Source organism: Pantherophis guttatus, chromosome 5 (assembly GCF_059756535.1).
Source record: "Pantherophis guttatus breed Tessera chromosome 5, ASM5975653v1, whole genome shotgun sequence".
NCBI lineage: Eukaryota > Metazoa > Chordata > Lepidosauria > Squamata > Colubridae > Pantherophis > Pantherophis guttatus.
In genome coordinates this window covers 83,955,875-83,968,461 of record NC_142067.1, presented here as the reverse complement: position 1 = coordinate 83,968,461, position 12,587 = coordinate 83,955,875, and the positions used below count along the sequence as shown (strand labels likewise).

Here is a 12,587-nt window from a genome sequence, read left to right as displayed (position 1 = left end):
CCCACATCTGGTTTAGCGAAGGGGGAAAAAGTCCCGATACGTTATGTGATGCTGCTGTGGCAACATGAGTTTGACACTCCTGCTATAGACCATACATTTGCATTTTATTTCTTTCGTAGTGCCAAATATGTTTTGAATGTATTTTAACAAATTGTAATTATCTGAAGCAAGGTCTGACTAGCATTTTGCCCACAGCAATCTAAGAGTGATCAAGAAAAAGTGAAAGTTGTAATTATCAAGTTCTATAATTGCCAGAACAACATGCCTTATTATTCTATGCACAGGATTATAAGAAGCACACTGCCAATTTCCATACCATATTTTATTACTAAACTGTAGATAGCCAAAGATTTTTAAGATGACTACAGCTATAGGTAAACTAGTATAGGATCAATTGTGAATGCTGATTGCTGTTAGTATGTACAGTATGAACCTAAATATACGTTGTATGCTGACATTAAACATAATATCTTAAACAGAACATGATGATAAAATATTTGTTATATTTGTAGTGAATACAACAGATACATACGGAACATACTCATGGGATAATTTAATTTACTCATGCAGCAGGTTCTCACGCAGAACTCTGCAGGTTCTCAGATTTGTTCAACTGCATTCAAGAATATCCTTAATATAATTATCAGTGGCCACCCACAACATTCCATAGATAAAAACTCCATATTGAATATTAACTGGAAAAAAATATCCTGAATGCTGAATCTAAAGCACTCATGCATCATTCCTGTTGTGACAAATGTTATCTATACAAAAATAAGTGAACAATTGATAGCTGCTCTTAGTATCTCACTGCAACAAGGTACCTAGCTGTATTCTAATACAGCTATCTGCTGCAGGATTTTTTCCTAGATAACACATCTTAGAAAACTCAATGTTGATTACAGCAAATATCAGGGTATATCACTATACCATCCTTTATCTGTAAATGGTATCAAATCAAGTATTTCATACTATCCTCCTCCTCCCCGTAGACTCCTAAGTGCTGTTCTAGAATAAAGCAATATGTGAATACAGAATTGTGAGAAATGCATATATATTGGTAAATGTATGTCTGCTTAGCCAAGTAATAATTGCCCATAGCCCTTGAAATTTTTGCACAATAATTTTCTTGTAATAGAAACTTCCTAGAAATAGAATTAAAACACAAGCAGGTTTGTTTTTTTTTAATCTTACAGACTAATTAAATGTAGACTTAAATATATTATATTATAAACGAATTATATTTCTAGTTAATAAATACTGCAAAGTAAAGTCAGATTGAAGAGCATAACCATGACATCATATCAGAATTCATCTGCAAATCAAACACATTCAAAATATGCTTTCTGAATAAGGAACCACTCAATGTTCTATTCATACTCAGCATACTTTGCTTTTGTTCTTTTATAAATGCTTCTTTGAAATGTTCAACTGTGGAAGTGGTATTATTTTCTTTGCTTCCTTCATTTTTCAGAGAAAAGTTATTTTCAATTTGTCTCAGAGCTGACGATAAAACATGTTGGAAAAATTCTGTTTCTTTTATTAAAGTCAGTCCAAGCTGTTCAGCAAGTAGATTCTTATTTCCTAACTTCAGTAATTTTATCTTGCAAGTTGGTGGTAGCAATCCAATGAAGGCATGAAGGCACTGGAATAAGGCAAGTTGATGTCTGTGAAATAGATGAACAAGACAGTTGTCACCATGTATTCAATGGAAAGATTTATATGGAAAACAAAATTCTCATGACAAAGAAACATGACTCTACTTTGCCTGGAAAAAAAATCTTTCGAATAAATGCCAAGCATAAAAACAATGTTGAAAACACCTGTCTTAAACATTCAAAAACTTGCAAAATCCAGAGGCAGCATTATGTACCATGTTCTCATGACTTGTTCTCTTAAGATTCATTTGACATTTACTTAGCAGCATTATGATACTGAAAATATTGTTTCTCTTCCAACACATTATATAATTAAAAAAAAAAAAGGTTGATTATTAATGTTAATTCTGAGAAAAAATAAAGTACTTTTTTCAAATTCCTCTAAAGTGTATCAGATACTGCCTTAATCCAGTAGTTAAGTTTTTTTAATGGCATTTTATGTAAACTATTTAAATTTCTTTAATAAACAAATGAAACACTTGCCGATGTATCTAGCAGTATCTAGCAGATACTAGTGGTACAATGATTAAAAAAATGGTCATTTAGGGATCCTCTGTCAGCAACATATACAATTACTACCTCTACAAAATAATTCAGGACAATTGTTAATACTCAAAAAGAAGCTAAAATAGTCTTTTTCAGCCTTTCAATGGTTGCTACCTGCAGAATACTGTTAAAAATCCTTCAAAAGGTGTTTTTAGATTCCACTTGAAAAGAGTGCCATTCAGATTTCCAGATTTCCAGCAGACCATATAATCCGGATATTTTTCAATTGGTGCACACTCCATTTGTTCCAATAGATGCTTGTTTACTGGAAACAATGTGCAGTCAGAGGAGATTATTTGGAAAGAGGATTTGTGTGTTATTGAACAGAGTGCCAAAAGATCTTCTGTAGAACCTGTAACACAATTTTTTTTCAATGAAGCTAAGCAGTGCAATATGTTTAAAACCGATATCTACTTAATTTTGTTTCTAAAATGTATTTTTATTATGTTTAGATACCATTTCAGACATGACAAACTTTAAGTGGCATACAAAAATGCACTCTTATATACAATTGCAAGAAAAAGTATGTGAACCCCTTGGGATTACGTGGAGTTTTGCATGAATTGGTCATAAAATGTGCTCTGAACTTCATCTAAATCACAATAATAGAAAAATACAGTCTGCTTAAAATAATACTACACAAACATTAGATGTTGCCATAGTTTAATTGAACATAACATGTAAACATTCACAGTGCAGGGAGGAAAAAGTATGTGAACCTGTGGACTTAATAACTGGTTGACCCTCCTCTGGCAGCAATAACCTCAACCAAACGTTTCCTGTAGTTGCAGATCAGACCTGCACAACGATCTGGAGTAATTTTGGACCACTCCTCTTCACAAAACTGTTTCAGTGTAGCAACATTCTTGGGACGTCTGGTGTGAATCGCTCTCTTAAGGTCATGCCACAGCATTTCAATTGGGTTGAGGTCAGGACTCTGACTGGGCCACTCCAGAAGGCGTATTCTGTGCTGTTGAAGCCATTTTTTTGTTGAATTACTTGTATGCTTTGGGTCATTGTCCTGTTGCATCACCCATCCTCTGCGGAGCTTCAGTTGGCGGACAGATGGTCGAACGTTTTCCTGCAAAATGTCTTGATAAACTCTGGAATTCATTTCCCCATCAATGACAACAATCCGTCCAGGCCCTGAGGCAGCAAAGCAGCCCCAAACCATGATGCTCCCTCCGCCATGTTTTACAGTGGGGATGAGGTTTTGATGTTGGAGTGCTGTGCCTTTTTTTCTCCACACATAGTGTTGTGTGTTCTTCCCAAACAACTCAATGTTGGTTTCATCTGTCCACAGTATATTTTGCCAGTAGTGCTGTGGAACATCCAGGTGGTCTTTTGCAAACTTCAAACGTGCTGCAATTTTTTTTGGGGACAGCAATGGCTTCCTCCATGGTGTCCTCCCATGTACTCCATTCTTTTTTAATGTTTTCCTTATTGTAGATGTGTCAACAAAAATGTTAGCATGTGCCAGAGATTTCTGTAGGTCTTTAGCTGACACTCTAGGATTCTTCTTTACCTCATGAAACATTCTGCGCTGTGCTCTTGCAGTCATTTTTACAGGACGACCACGCCTAGGAAGAGTAGAAACAGTGCTAAACTTTCTCCATTTGTAGACATTCTGTCTTACCGTGGACACATGAACATCAAGGCTTTTGGAGATACTTTTGTAACCCTTTCCAGCTTCATGCAAGTCAACAATTCTTGATCGTAGGTCTTCTGAGAGCTCTTTTCTGCGAGGCATGGTTCACATCAGACAATGCTTCTTGAAACCAGTAAACCCAAAACAGGTGTGTGTTTTTAAAGGGCAGGGCAGCTGTCAGCAACACATCCAATATCATCACACTGATTGGAGTCAAGGTTGGCTCACTCCTGGCTCCAATTAGCTCTTGGAGAAGTCATTAGACTAGGGGCTCACATACTTTTTCCTCCCTGCACTGTGAATGTTTACATGTTATGTTCAATTAAACCATGGCAACATCTAATGTTTCTGTAGTATTATTTTAAGCAGACTGTATTTTTCTATTGTTGTGACTTAGATGAAGTTCAGAGCACATTTTATGACCAATTCATGCAAAACTTCATGTAATCTCAAGGGGTTCACATACTTTTTCTTGCAACTGTAGTACAATGAAAGTATTTACTAAAATAGCAAGTGCACGCTATTGCATTTTTTTTTGTTTAGGAAAGTGTCATATTTTTGATGCTCAGAATGTTGGGGTCACAACTGAAGAAATTATTTAATGAAACATATGTTCTGATAGACCCATATATAATATTGCTTGTATACATCTTCCATATAATTCCTAGAATTAACAAAGAACATCTGGGGGTTGCTTAGAATTATGAAATTAATTTGAAATAAATGAGGAAATTCTAAACTTTCTTCCAAAAGCCTATAAAAACTGGGTTCAAGTAGTTTCAACTTACAACAATTTCTTTAGTGACCATTCAAAGATACAACAACACTGAAAAAAGTGATTTAGGACTATTTTTCACACTTATGACCATTGCAGCATCCCCATGGTCACATAATCAAAATTCAGATGCTTGGCAACTCACTCATATTTATGATAGTTGCAGTTTCCCAAGGTCATCTTTTGCCATCTTCTGACAAGCAAAGTCAATGGGGAAGCCAGATTCATTTAACAAAAAAATTACTAACAACCACAATGATTTTGTGGCAAGAAAGATTGTAAAATGGAGCAAAACTCACTTAACTGTCCCACTTAGCAACAAAAATTTTTGGGCTCAACTGTGGTCGTAAGTCAAGGGCTATCTATAAAGGGAGAGTGAAGAAGGGTTGAGACATGGTCTTAGGACAGGGATCAAAAAGAGCCTGAGTGGCGCAGCAGACTAATGCAGACTAATGGGGATGGGGAGGAACAAACTCAGACTCAACCCGGGGCTGGCTTGAGTTAATTTTAAATTGATTTTAAATTGGGTTATTTTAATTTACGGCCAAAAATATTTAATTATTTTAAATTGTTTTAAATTTTGTATGTATTGTTTTTTATTCTGGCTGTTCACCGCCCTGAGTCCTATTTTGGAGAAGGGCGGTATAGAAATTTAAATAATAAAAAAATAATAAAAAAAAAACCCATCCAAGACCGAGTGGCTGTGGTTTCCGTCGTCCCGATATAGTCAGTTGGCGCCATCTCTGACTATTGGGGGCGAGTCGTTGGCCCCCACAGATGGGGTTCGCAACTTGGGCATCCTCCTGGACTCACGGCTGTCTTTTGAAGAGCATATGACGGCCGTAGCCAGGAGGACTTTTTATCAGGTTCGCCTGATTCGCCAGTTGCATCCGTTTCTGGATCGGGACTCGTTACGCACGGTCACTCACGCCCTTGTCACCTCACGCCTGGATTATTGTAAAGCTCTCTACATGGGGCTCCCCTTGAGAAGCACCCAAAGGCTCCAACTGGTCCAGAATGCGGCCGCGCGGGTGGTGATGGGAGCAATGTGGCGCTCTCATGTAACCCCCCTCCTGCGCGAGCTGCACTGGCTCCCAGTGGTCTTCCGGGTGCGCTTCAAGGTTTTGGTTACTATCTTTAGAGCGCTCCATGGCTCAGGACCAGGGTATTTACGAGACCGCCTCCTGCCACCAATAGCCTCTCACCGACCAGTTCGCTCCCATAGAGAGGGACTCCTCAGGGTGCCGTCGGCCAAACAATGTCGACTGACGGCCCCCAGGGGGAGAGCCTTTTCTGTGGGGGCACCTACCATCTGGAACGGGCTTCCTCCGGAGTTACGAAACATCCAAGACTTACGCATATTCCTCCGTGCCCTGAAAACATTTCTATTCCAACAAGCTGATCTGGCCTAACTCTCCCTTTTTAATTGGCTTTTAAACTGGCTTTTAAATTGGGTTTTAAACCTCTTTAGATAAATTTGGATGTTTTTAATCTTTGAGCCTAAATTACTTAATCTGTTTCTTAATAGTTTTTAACTTCTATATGTATTTGTATTTATTCACCGCCCTGAGTCCTTCGGGAGTAGGGCGGTATACAAATATGAAAAATAAATAAATAAATAAATAATGCTACTGTTAAAGGTAGTATTTAGCTTCCAGCTGCCTGCAATTACTGTGAGTTCAATTCTCACCAGGCTCAACCTTCCATCCTTTCTAAGGTAGGTAAAATGAGGACCCGGTTTGTGGGGGCAATAAGCTGACTTTGTATAAAATATACAAAAGTATGAAGGCTACTGCTTAACGCCTTGTAAGCTGCACTGAGTGTCCGGAGAAGGGGGCATATAAATTAAAATAAAATAAATAAATAAATAAAAAATAGAAAAGTGTTGTCTTATTTATATTATAGAAAATGTTATTCTAAATATTTTTAAAGGTTCTTTTGAAACAAAAATATTGAATTTGATCACAATTATAACATACAGACAATACTGTATACAGTATAAAAACACTAATGGAAATCTTAAGTTGAAAAAAAGTTTCATTCTTTATTGTATAGATTTCTTATTGTAAATATATATTTACCTGGATACTCTTTCAAATTTATTGAAAGCTTTCCAGTAGAAATCTCTACCAGACTTAGTAAAAAATCTCCACATAGCAAAGTCAATCTTTTGCTTTTCTGCCAGTTTTCACTGTTACTGCTCTTCTTTGCATGAAGCAGTACCATGCAAGTTATTTCATGCCATGCCAAGAAAGGGGACAGTTGGGTAACTGCTGTAATGGCTTTTGCCTTATTCCTCTTCACTTCTGAGTCTTTTCCATTGCACTTGCTTTCTTCATTAAGGCAACTTAACTTGATTTTTTTAGGCAATGGTTCCAAGTGCCAACATGATAGAGGCTCAGCTTCTGAAGCTTTCGTCACTGTAACTACTCTACAGTGGCATTTTGATGGAGAAAGTAAATGGCACTTCTGGCCAATTATCAGAGATAAACTGGCATCACTGAGTTGCCTGCTTCAAAACAAAAGAACACAATGTAAACAAATATATTTATAGCTTCAGCATTTGTAGTGTACTATGCTCTTGTGTACAGATAGTTCTCAACTTACAACCATTTATTTAGTGACTTTCAAAGTTCAAGTGGAACTGGAAAGTGACTTATGATTGTTTTTCAGAGTTTACGATTGTTGCAGCATCCCCAATATCACATGTTCAAAATTTGGACACTTGGCAACTGGCATGTAACTCAACAATTGTCTTGCTTAGTTACAGAAATTTTGGACTCAACTATGGTCGTAAGTAGAAGACTACCTGTATTTGATATTTATAATTCACAACTGCTTTGTGTCAACTTTATATTAAATACAATGTAATTAAATATATCTTCAATATTTATTCATAAGATGTATCATAATATTTTGTCTTGGAATTCTTTTAAATATCTGTATATCTGGATTTCTTTTATTTTGGAATTCAAGCTTCAACCATATAAATGTTGCCAATGATTCAACATGATTGTATAGAATTTAAACTACTCACAAGTTGAATGTTTCCATGACTTCTACTCCAACTATTAACTGGTCATCCACCACACGATACCAAACCTTCTTTACAATTTGTTCTTCATCTTCAGTTGGAGTCAATACACCATTATGAAATTCTTCCTCTGTTTCATCCCAAAGAGAAACAAGATTTTCCTTAGATGGAAAGATTAATATTTTTTTAAATATAAAGTCCAATAACTTTTTGTATAATGAAAATTTGTTGTTGTATTACCACAGTATGGTATACTTTTACAGTAGATATATGCGATTTTAAATCATCCTTATCAAGTATTTATACCCATTCTGATTTTTCCCCTCAATTTCAAATTGAGTAAACTGCACTATGCAAGTGCCCAGGTGATATGCTTCCATATAAACTATTGAAAAGTTACCATTATCCTGAATATTATAAAAATATGTGTTATTGGCAAGCTGAATATTTCAGTGATCTCTAAACACGACAGCAACAATTTTTCAACCGGCATTCTGTTAAAAAATAATTACATTACTTGTTTAACCAGACCCATTATTATTTTTGTTTCTGTTACTAGAAATGGAAGTTCTATACCTATATAATAGGGAAAAAATTACATTCCACTTTTAACATTGCTGCAAAATACCTTTTTGATCCTAGGAATTCTTTGTTTCCAATCTTGAACAAGATCTAATAATGCATGACAGCTTTCCATCAAAACTTTTTCTTTGAGGCGTAAATGTTGTTGAATGGCTCGAACAGATGCAAAACCAGCCTATATAAAAGAACAGAGGCTTTGTGATGATACTCTTGTAAGCATCATGGTATTTTCTTCCTGAAAGATGCTAAAGATTTATTTTTATTCATATGGTTTAAAAATTACTTAGGTTAGAAATTTGACTTCTAGACTTCCAGAAATGTATTTCTAAATTCAAGTAAAATAATATATATTTTGCCATGCTTATCATTGTGAATAGTTGCTAATGTTCTGCTGTAATACCTACATAGTAGATGGACTGAAAACATGTCAAAATACAAGTTTCATTAAATAAAACAAAATGTATATCCAAGAAAAAGATGCTATACACCAACCTGTAATCGTGCTTCAAGGGCTTTGATAGTAAGAAGGCGATTTTCTTGTATCTCTTCAGCAGAACAGTCATTTTCATAGTTTATATTACTCTAAGAAAAAGCAGTGCACATACTAATTAAACACCAAAGATTTATACAGAATACTCTGTAAAGTGGAGAATATCACAAGAATCCAAACATAAATTTAAGATCTTTCCACAGGAAAACTGAAACTAATCACACCCCTTCTGGTCAGGCAGCAGAAGAGACTGACACTGCTTTGTATGCAACCCTGTATATTAGAGGAGGAGACAAAAAAATATATCCCACACCAGATATAGCTTATATATATTTCTGAACTGTTTAAAATATGCTGCATGTAGTTGCAGTCTGATTTTTGATGTAACATAGATTAGATTGCGGGGGCGGCGAGGGGGGGTGAGGGTATCACAATTTTAAAAAATATTCTAAAGATGCTAATCACACCACTAAGACTGTATAGTAATTTAAAAGCTTGAAAATGAGGCATACACAGTGGCCAAGTTTGATCAGAATGCTAAATCACACAAAACTACTGATAAACACAATGCATCTTGGGATTTATGTATTACCATCTATATATCTACATCCAATAAATCCAACCTTGTCCTTTAGAAACAGAAAGCAAAGCTTAGTATGTCATTCAAACCCTAATTTTTAGAATCAGATGAGATAAATCATGGTAGTCTCATGCATAAATTGCAGAATTGACTTTATGCTATTCAATAAATCATAGTTAAGATTAAACACAGGCTATGTTTATATACTGTACCATAAGGTGCCATAATGTATTTTGTTAGTTTTAACTTAACATGTGTGATCCATTCCAGTGTAGTTTATATGTGGTTTATTTCACTATGCTACTGAAATAATATGAGAACCTGAAATAAAACATAAATGGAAGCTTTAAATTACTTGTAGTTGTACTGGAGATGGTGACCGAAATCTACAAGCCCAATGCTTATAAGTACTTTGTACTGGAATAATAAACCATGTTAAGCCTTACGTAGGAAGGCTTTTGTCTGCTTTGTAACTAATTGAGTCAAAGTTTTGATTTGTAGGATGACATGACCAAAGTCAGTAATTTGAATCAAAATGTTCATTGAAATCCTGCATGCAATGCTACAATCTGTACTGAAATATGAACTTAAATATTAAATTATTAATTAAATTTTAAACTAAATTTAAATTAAATAAATTAAACATTAAACATTAAAGCAATAATCAGCGTAATTTTTAAAATAAACATTTCTCAATTATTTGTAGCATATCTTACCTCATAATTAATATTTCCAAAATCTGTTATTTGAAATGCCTTTAATGTTTCTGAAATAGAGTCACTCTTTAAAAAAACTAAGATTTGTTCAGTTCCAATACCAGCAAAATCATCTACCAGAACAGATCTCACATTCTTCCAGCAAAAAGCCACCTATAACATAAATCAGAAATGTAATGATTTTTTAAAATTAGTCATATACATACAGCGCATGATTAAAATATGTAAGACAGCATTTTATCTGAAATTTTGCAGCGATAGGCATTATTTGCACTTATTAAAATATGTTAGTTGTACTTACTGAAAAGGCAGCTTAAGATACATGGTAGAGCAACTACAAGATCGCACTGCATAAGAATAATTTTACTCATATTTCTGTCATAATGTCAATTTACACGGAACATTTGTAAATCCAAGATTGAATACAATCTACCATGCACTAACTGTGAATATTGTATTTAATTTATAAATTTGTTCTTTTAAAAACTATGATCCTTCCCATGACTTATATTTTAAATCTAATCAAAATAAATAATAAATTGGTTAGAATTTCATATAAGCCCGGAATAACCTGGGCTTATCCCTTGTATATATGTACATGTTTGTGCTTATATAACTTAATGATAGTTTGCAGCTCTAAAACAAATTTTTTATCTGTGAGCTTGTACAGAGCCCATTACCAATAAATATGTTCAACCAGGTTTGATATAAAGAGCAAGGATTTAATTAAGACACAGAACAGATATAAAATTAAAAAGGAGTGAATCAATTAAATTATGTCAAAACTGTATCACTCATTTTAAAAGATAAGGTTTGTGTCTACAAGGACCAAGAAAACCTTCATATGTCAGAACTCCATAATGCACATTAAGTTCCTATGTAAACAATGGCTGTCCTTTATCATAACTGCAGGGAACAGATTTTGTTTGATTGAATGTTCAACACTTAAGCAAAGTAACAGAACATGCATCCACATTTCTTTCATTAATCTGGACTGGAATAACTAGACATGTAATATTTTACAAAAACAATGAGACAGAATCTCCACAATTCTAATAATAATTGTTTTAGAACATCAGTTCAATACCTGCAAGTTATGTTTCCATATAGCACATACATCTCCGGAAGCAAACATCACGATCACCAATTTGCGATCTCCATCCACTGCAGCTATTTGTACCGAAAAAGGATTTTCATATGGAAGCTGCAGGAGGTGTTTAGGCCAACCATCTTGAAAAAAAATCAATTGGCCTTTGCAAGTAACTGCAATCAGTGATGTCTTATATTTGCTTCTTTTTACTTCAGTTTTGCAAACATATACACAACGCACCACACTGCCATAAGCGTGAGGCAAGAAACTAGCATTCAATAGTACTTTTTGTTTGTCAACTCCATATGCAAAACACTCATATCCCCAGATGGCCAGGTCTGACCTAGCACTACTTTGCTTATTGTCTCCTGGAAAACCAGCAGCTCTGGTTCCTAAAACAACTGTACCCTCACCTTTCATTTGACCAGCCCATTGGACAGAAGAAAACTGAATAGGGGCACATAAAACAATGCCAGTTTGGGGAGAAATATGTAACAGATGTCCTTCATAACACCATAGTATTGTTGGACCAGCCAATAATTTTACAGGTTCTTTGATTGTATAGTCTAATTTAAATTGCAGAACCAGTTCAAATTTATTATTGGTATGAATCAACAATAGCATATATTTAATTTTTTTCTTTTTCTTCTTTTTCAAAAGAATGCAAGGGTGAAGAATTCCAGTTCTGAAATCAGATGCATTGCTGCAGTGAATAATTTCAATATCTTCACCATATATGCAAAATGATCCAGTGGACACCTCATTAAAAAATTTAGTGCCATTGTCAAATGTCATTCTTTTCACATGCAATGTAGTAATTGTGTTATCATCGCTCTGTGAATTGTTCCCTCTTGATAGTTGGAAAAGAAGCAGTATCCCATTATAAGACAACAGTTTCTCTTGCTGATGCATCCACATTTTCTTTTCTTAACAAGATTCCATTATATTAAGATTGGTGTTTCTCTGAATTCCACTACAAGGATTCTTCTGTAATTTTTGATCCAGAGAACATTTTTAAATCTGAAAATGTAAAGAGCTTTATTAATACTGCAAAAGATTTTGATTATTTTACCTTTAATAAATAGCAATTATTTTACCTTCAATAAATAGCAATCAGTACTTGAGAAGAAGCCAAAATATTATGAATATATACTTTTAAAAACTTAACGTACCAAATTCTGATTGATTGGTGGCCATACTTACAGATCAAAACAGAATATAAAAAAGATAAGGAACAATTTGGCATATACAGGGAGCAATTGGAACTTGATATTATTAGGATCCGGGGAGGGCGGGGGAATGATCACAAAAATGTATAATTTTTTGTTGAAATTTAAATGGAAGAGGAAACTGTGAAAGAAACAATGATTAGTTGGGCAAAATTTTTTGGACATAATATTCATTTGGATCAATGGGATAGATTATGGGAGAGAAATTACAAACTAACGATGTCAGCTACTTATAAAGA

The 12,587-nt window shown here is 34.7% G+C and overlaps 1 protein-coding gene across 6 annotated transcripts in view; it reads right to left on the bottom strand.

The window, feature by feature from the left end:
- Positions 1-307: 307 nt before the first annotated feature.
- FANCB (FA complementation group B) overlaps positions 308-12,587 on the bottom strand; it is an 18,443-nt gene continuing 6,163 nt past the window's right edge. For 3 of the 6 annotated variants that reach the window (XM_034434957.3, XM_034434933.3, XM_087895258.1), the window contains 8 exons: positions 11,117-12,139; positions 10,030-10,182; positions 8,736-8,825; positions 8,290-8,418; positions 7,665-7,822; positions 6,709-7,139; positions 2,319-2,556; positions 308-1,667 (listed from right to left, as the gene is read on the bottom strand). In XM_034434957.3, the coding sequence (XP_034290848.1) occupies positions 1,274-1,667; positions 2,319-2,556; positions 6,709-7,139; positions 7,665-7,822; positions 8,290-8,418; positions 8,736-8,825; positions 10,030-10,182; positions 11,117-12,037 (2,514 nt within the window). In that variant the 5' untranslated portion in view covers positions 12,038-12,139 and the 3' untranslated portion in view covers positions 308-1,273. The remainder of the gene's footprint in view (positions 1,668-2,318; positions 2,557-6,708; positions 7,140-7,664; positions 7,823-8,289; positions 8,419-8,735; positions 8,826-10,029; positions 10,183-11,116; positions 12,140-12,587) is intronic. The other 3 variants (XM_087895259.1, XM_034434962.3, XR_015734506.1) reach the window with 2 other exon arrangements.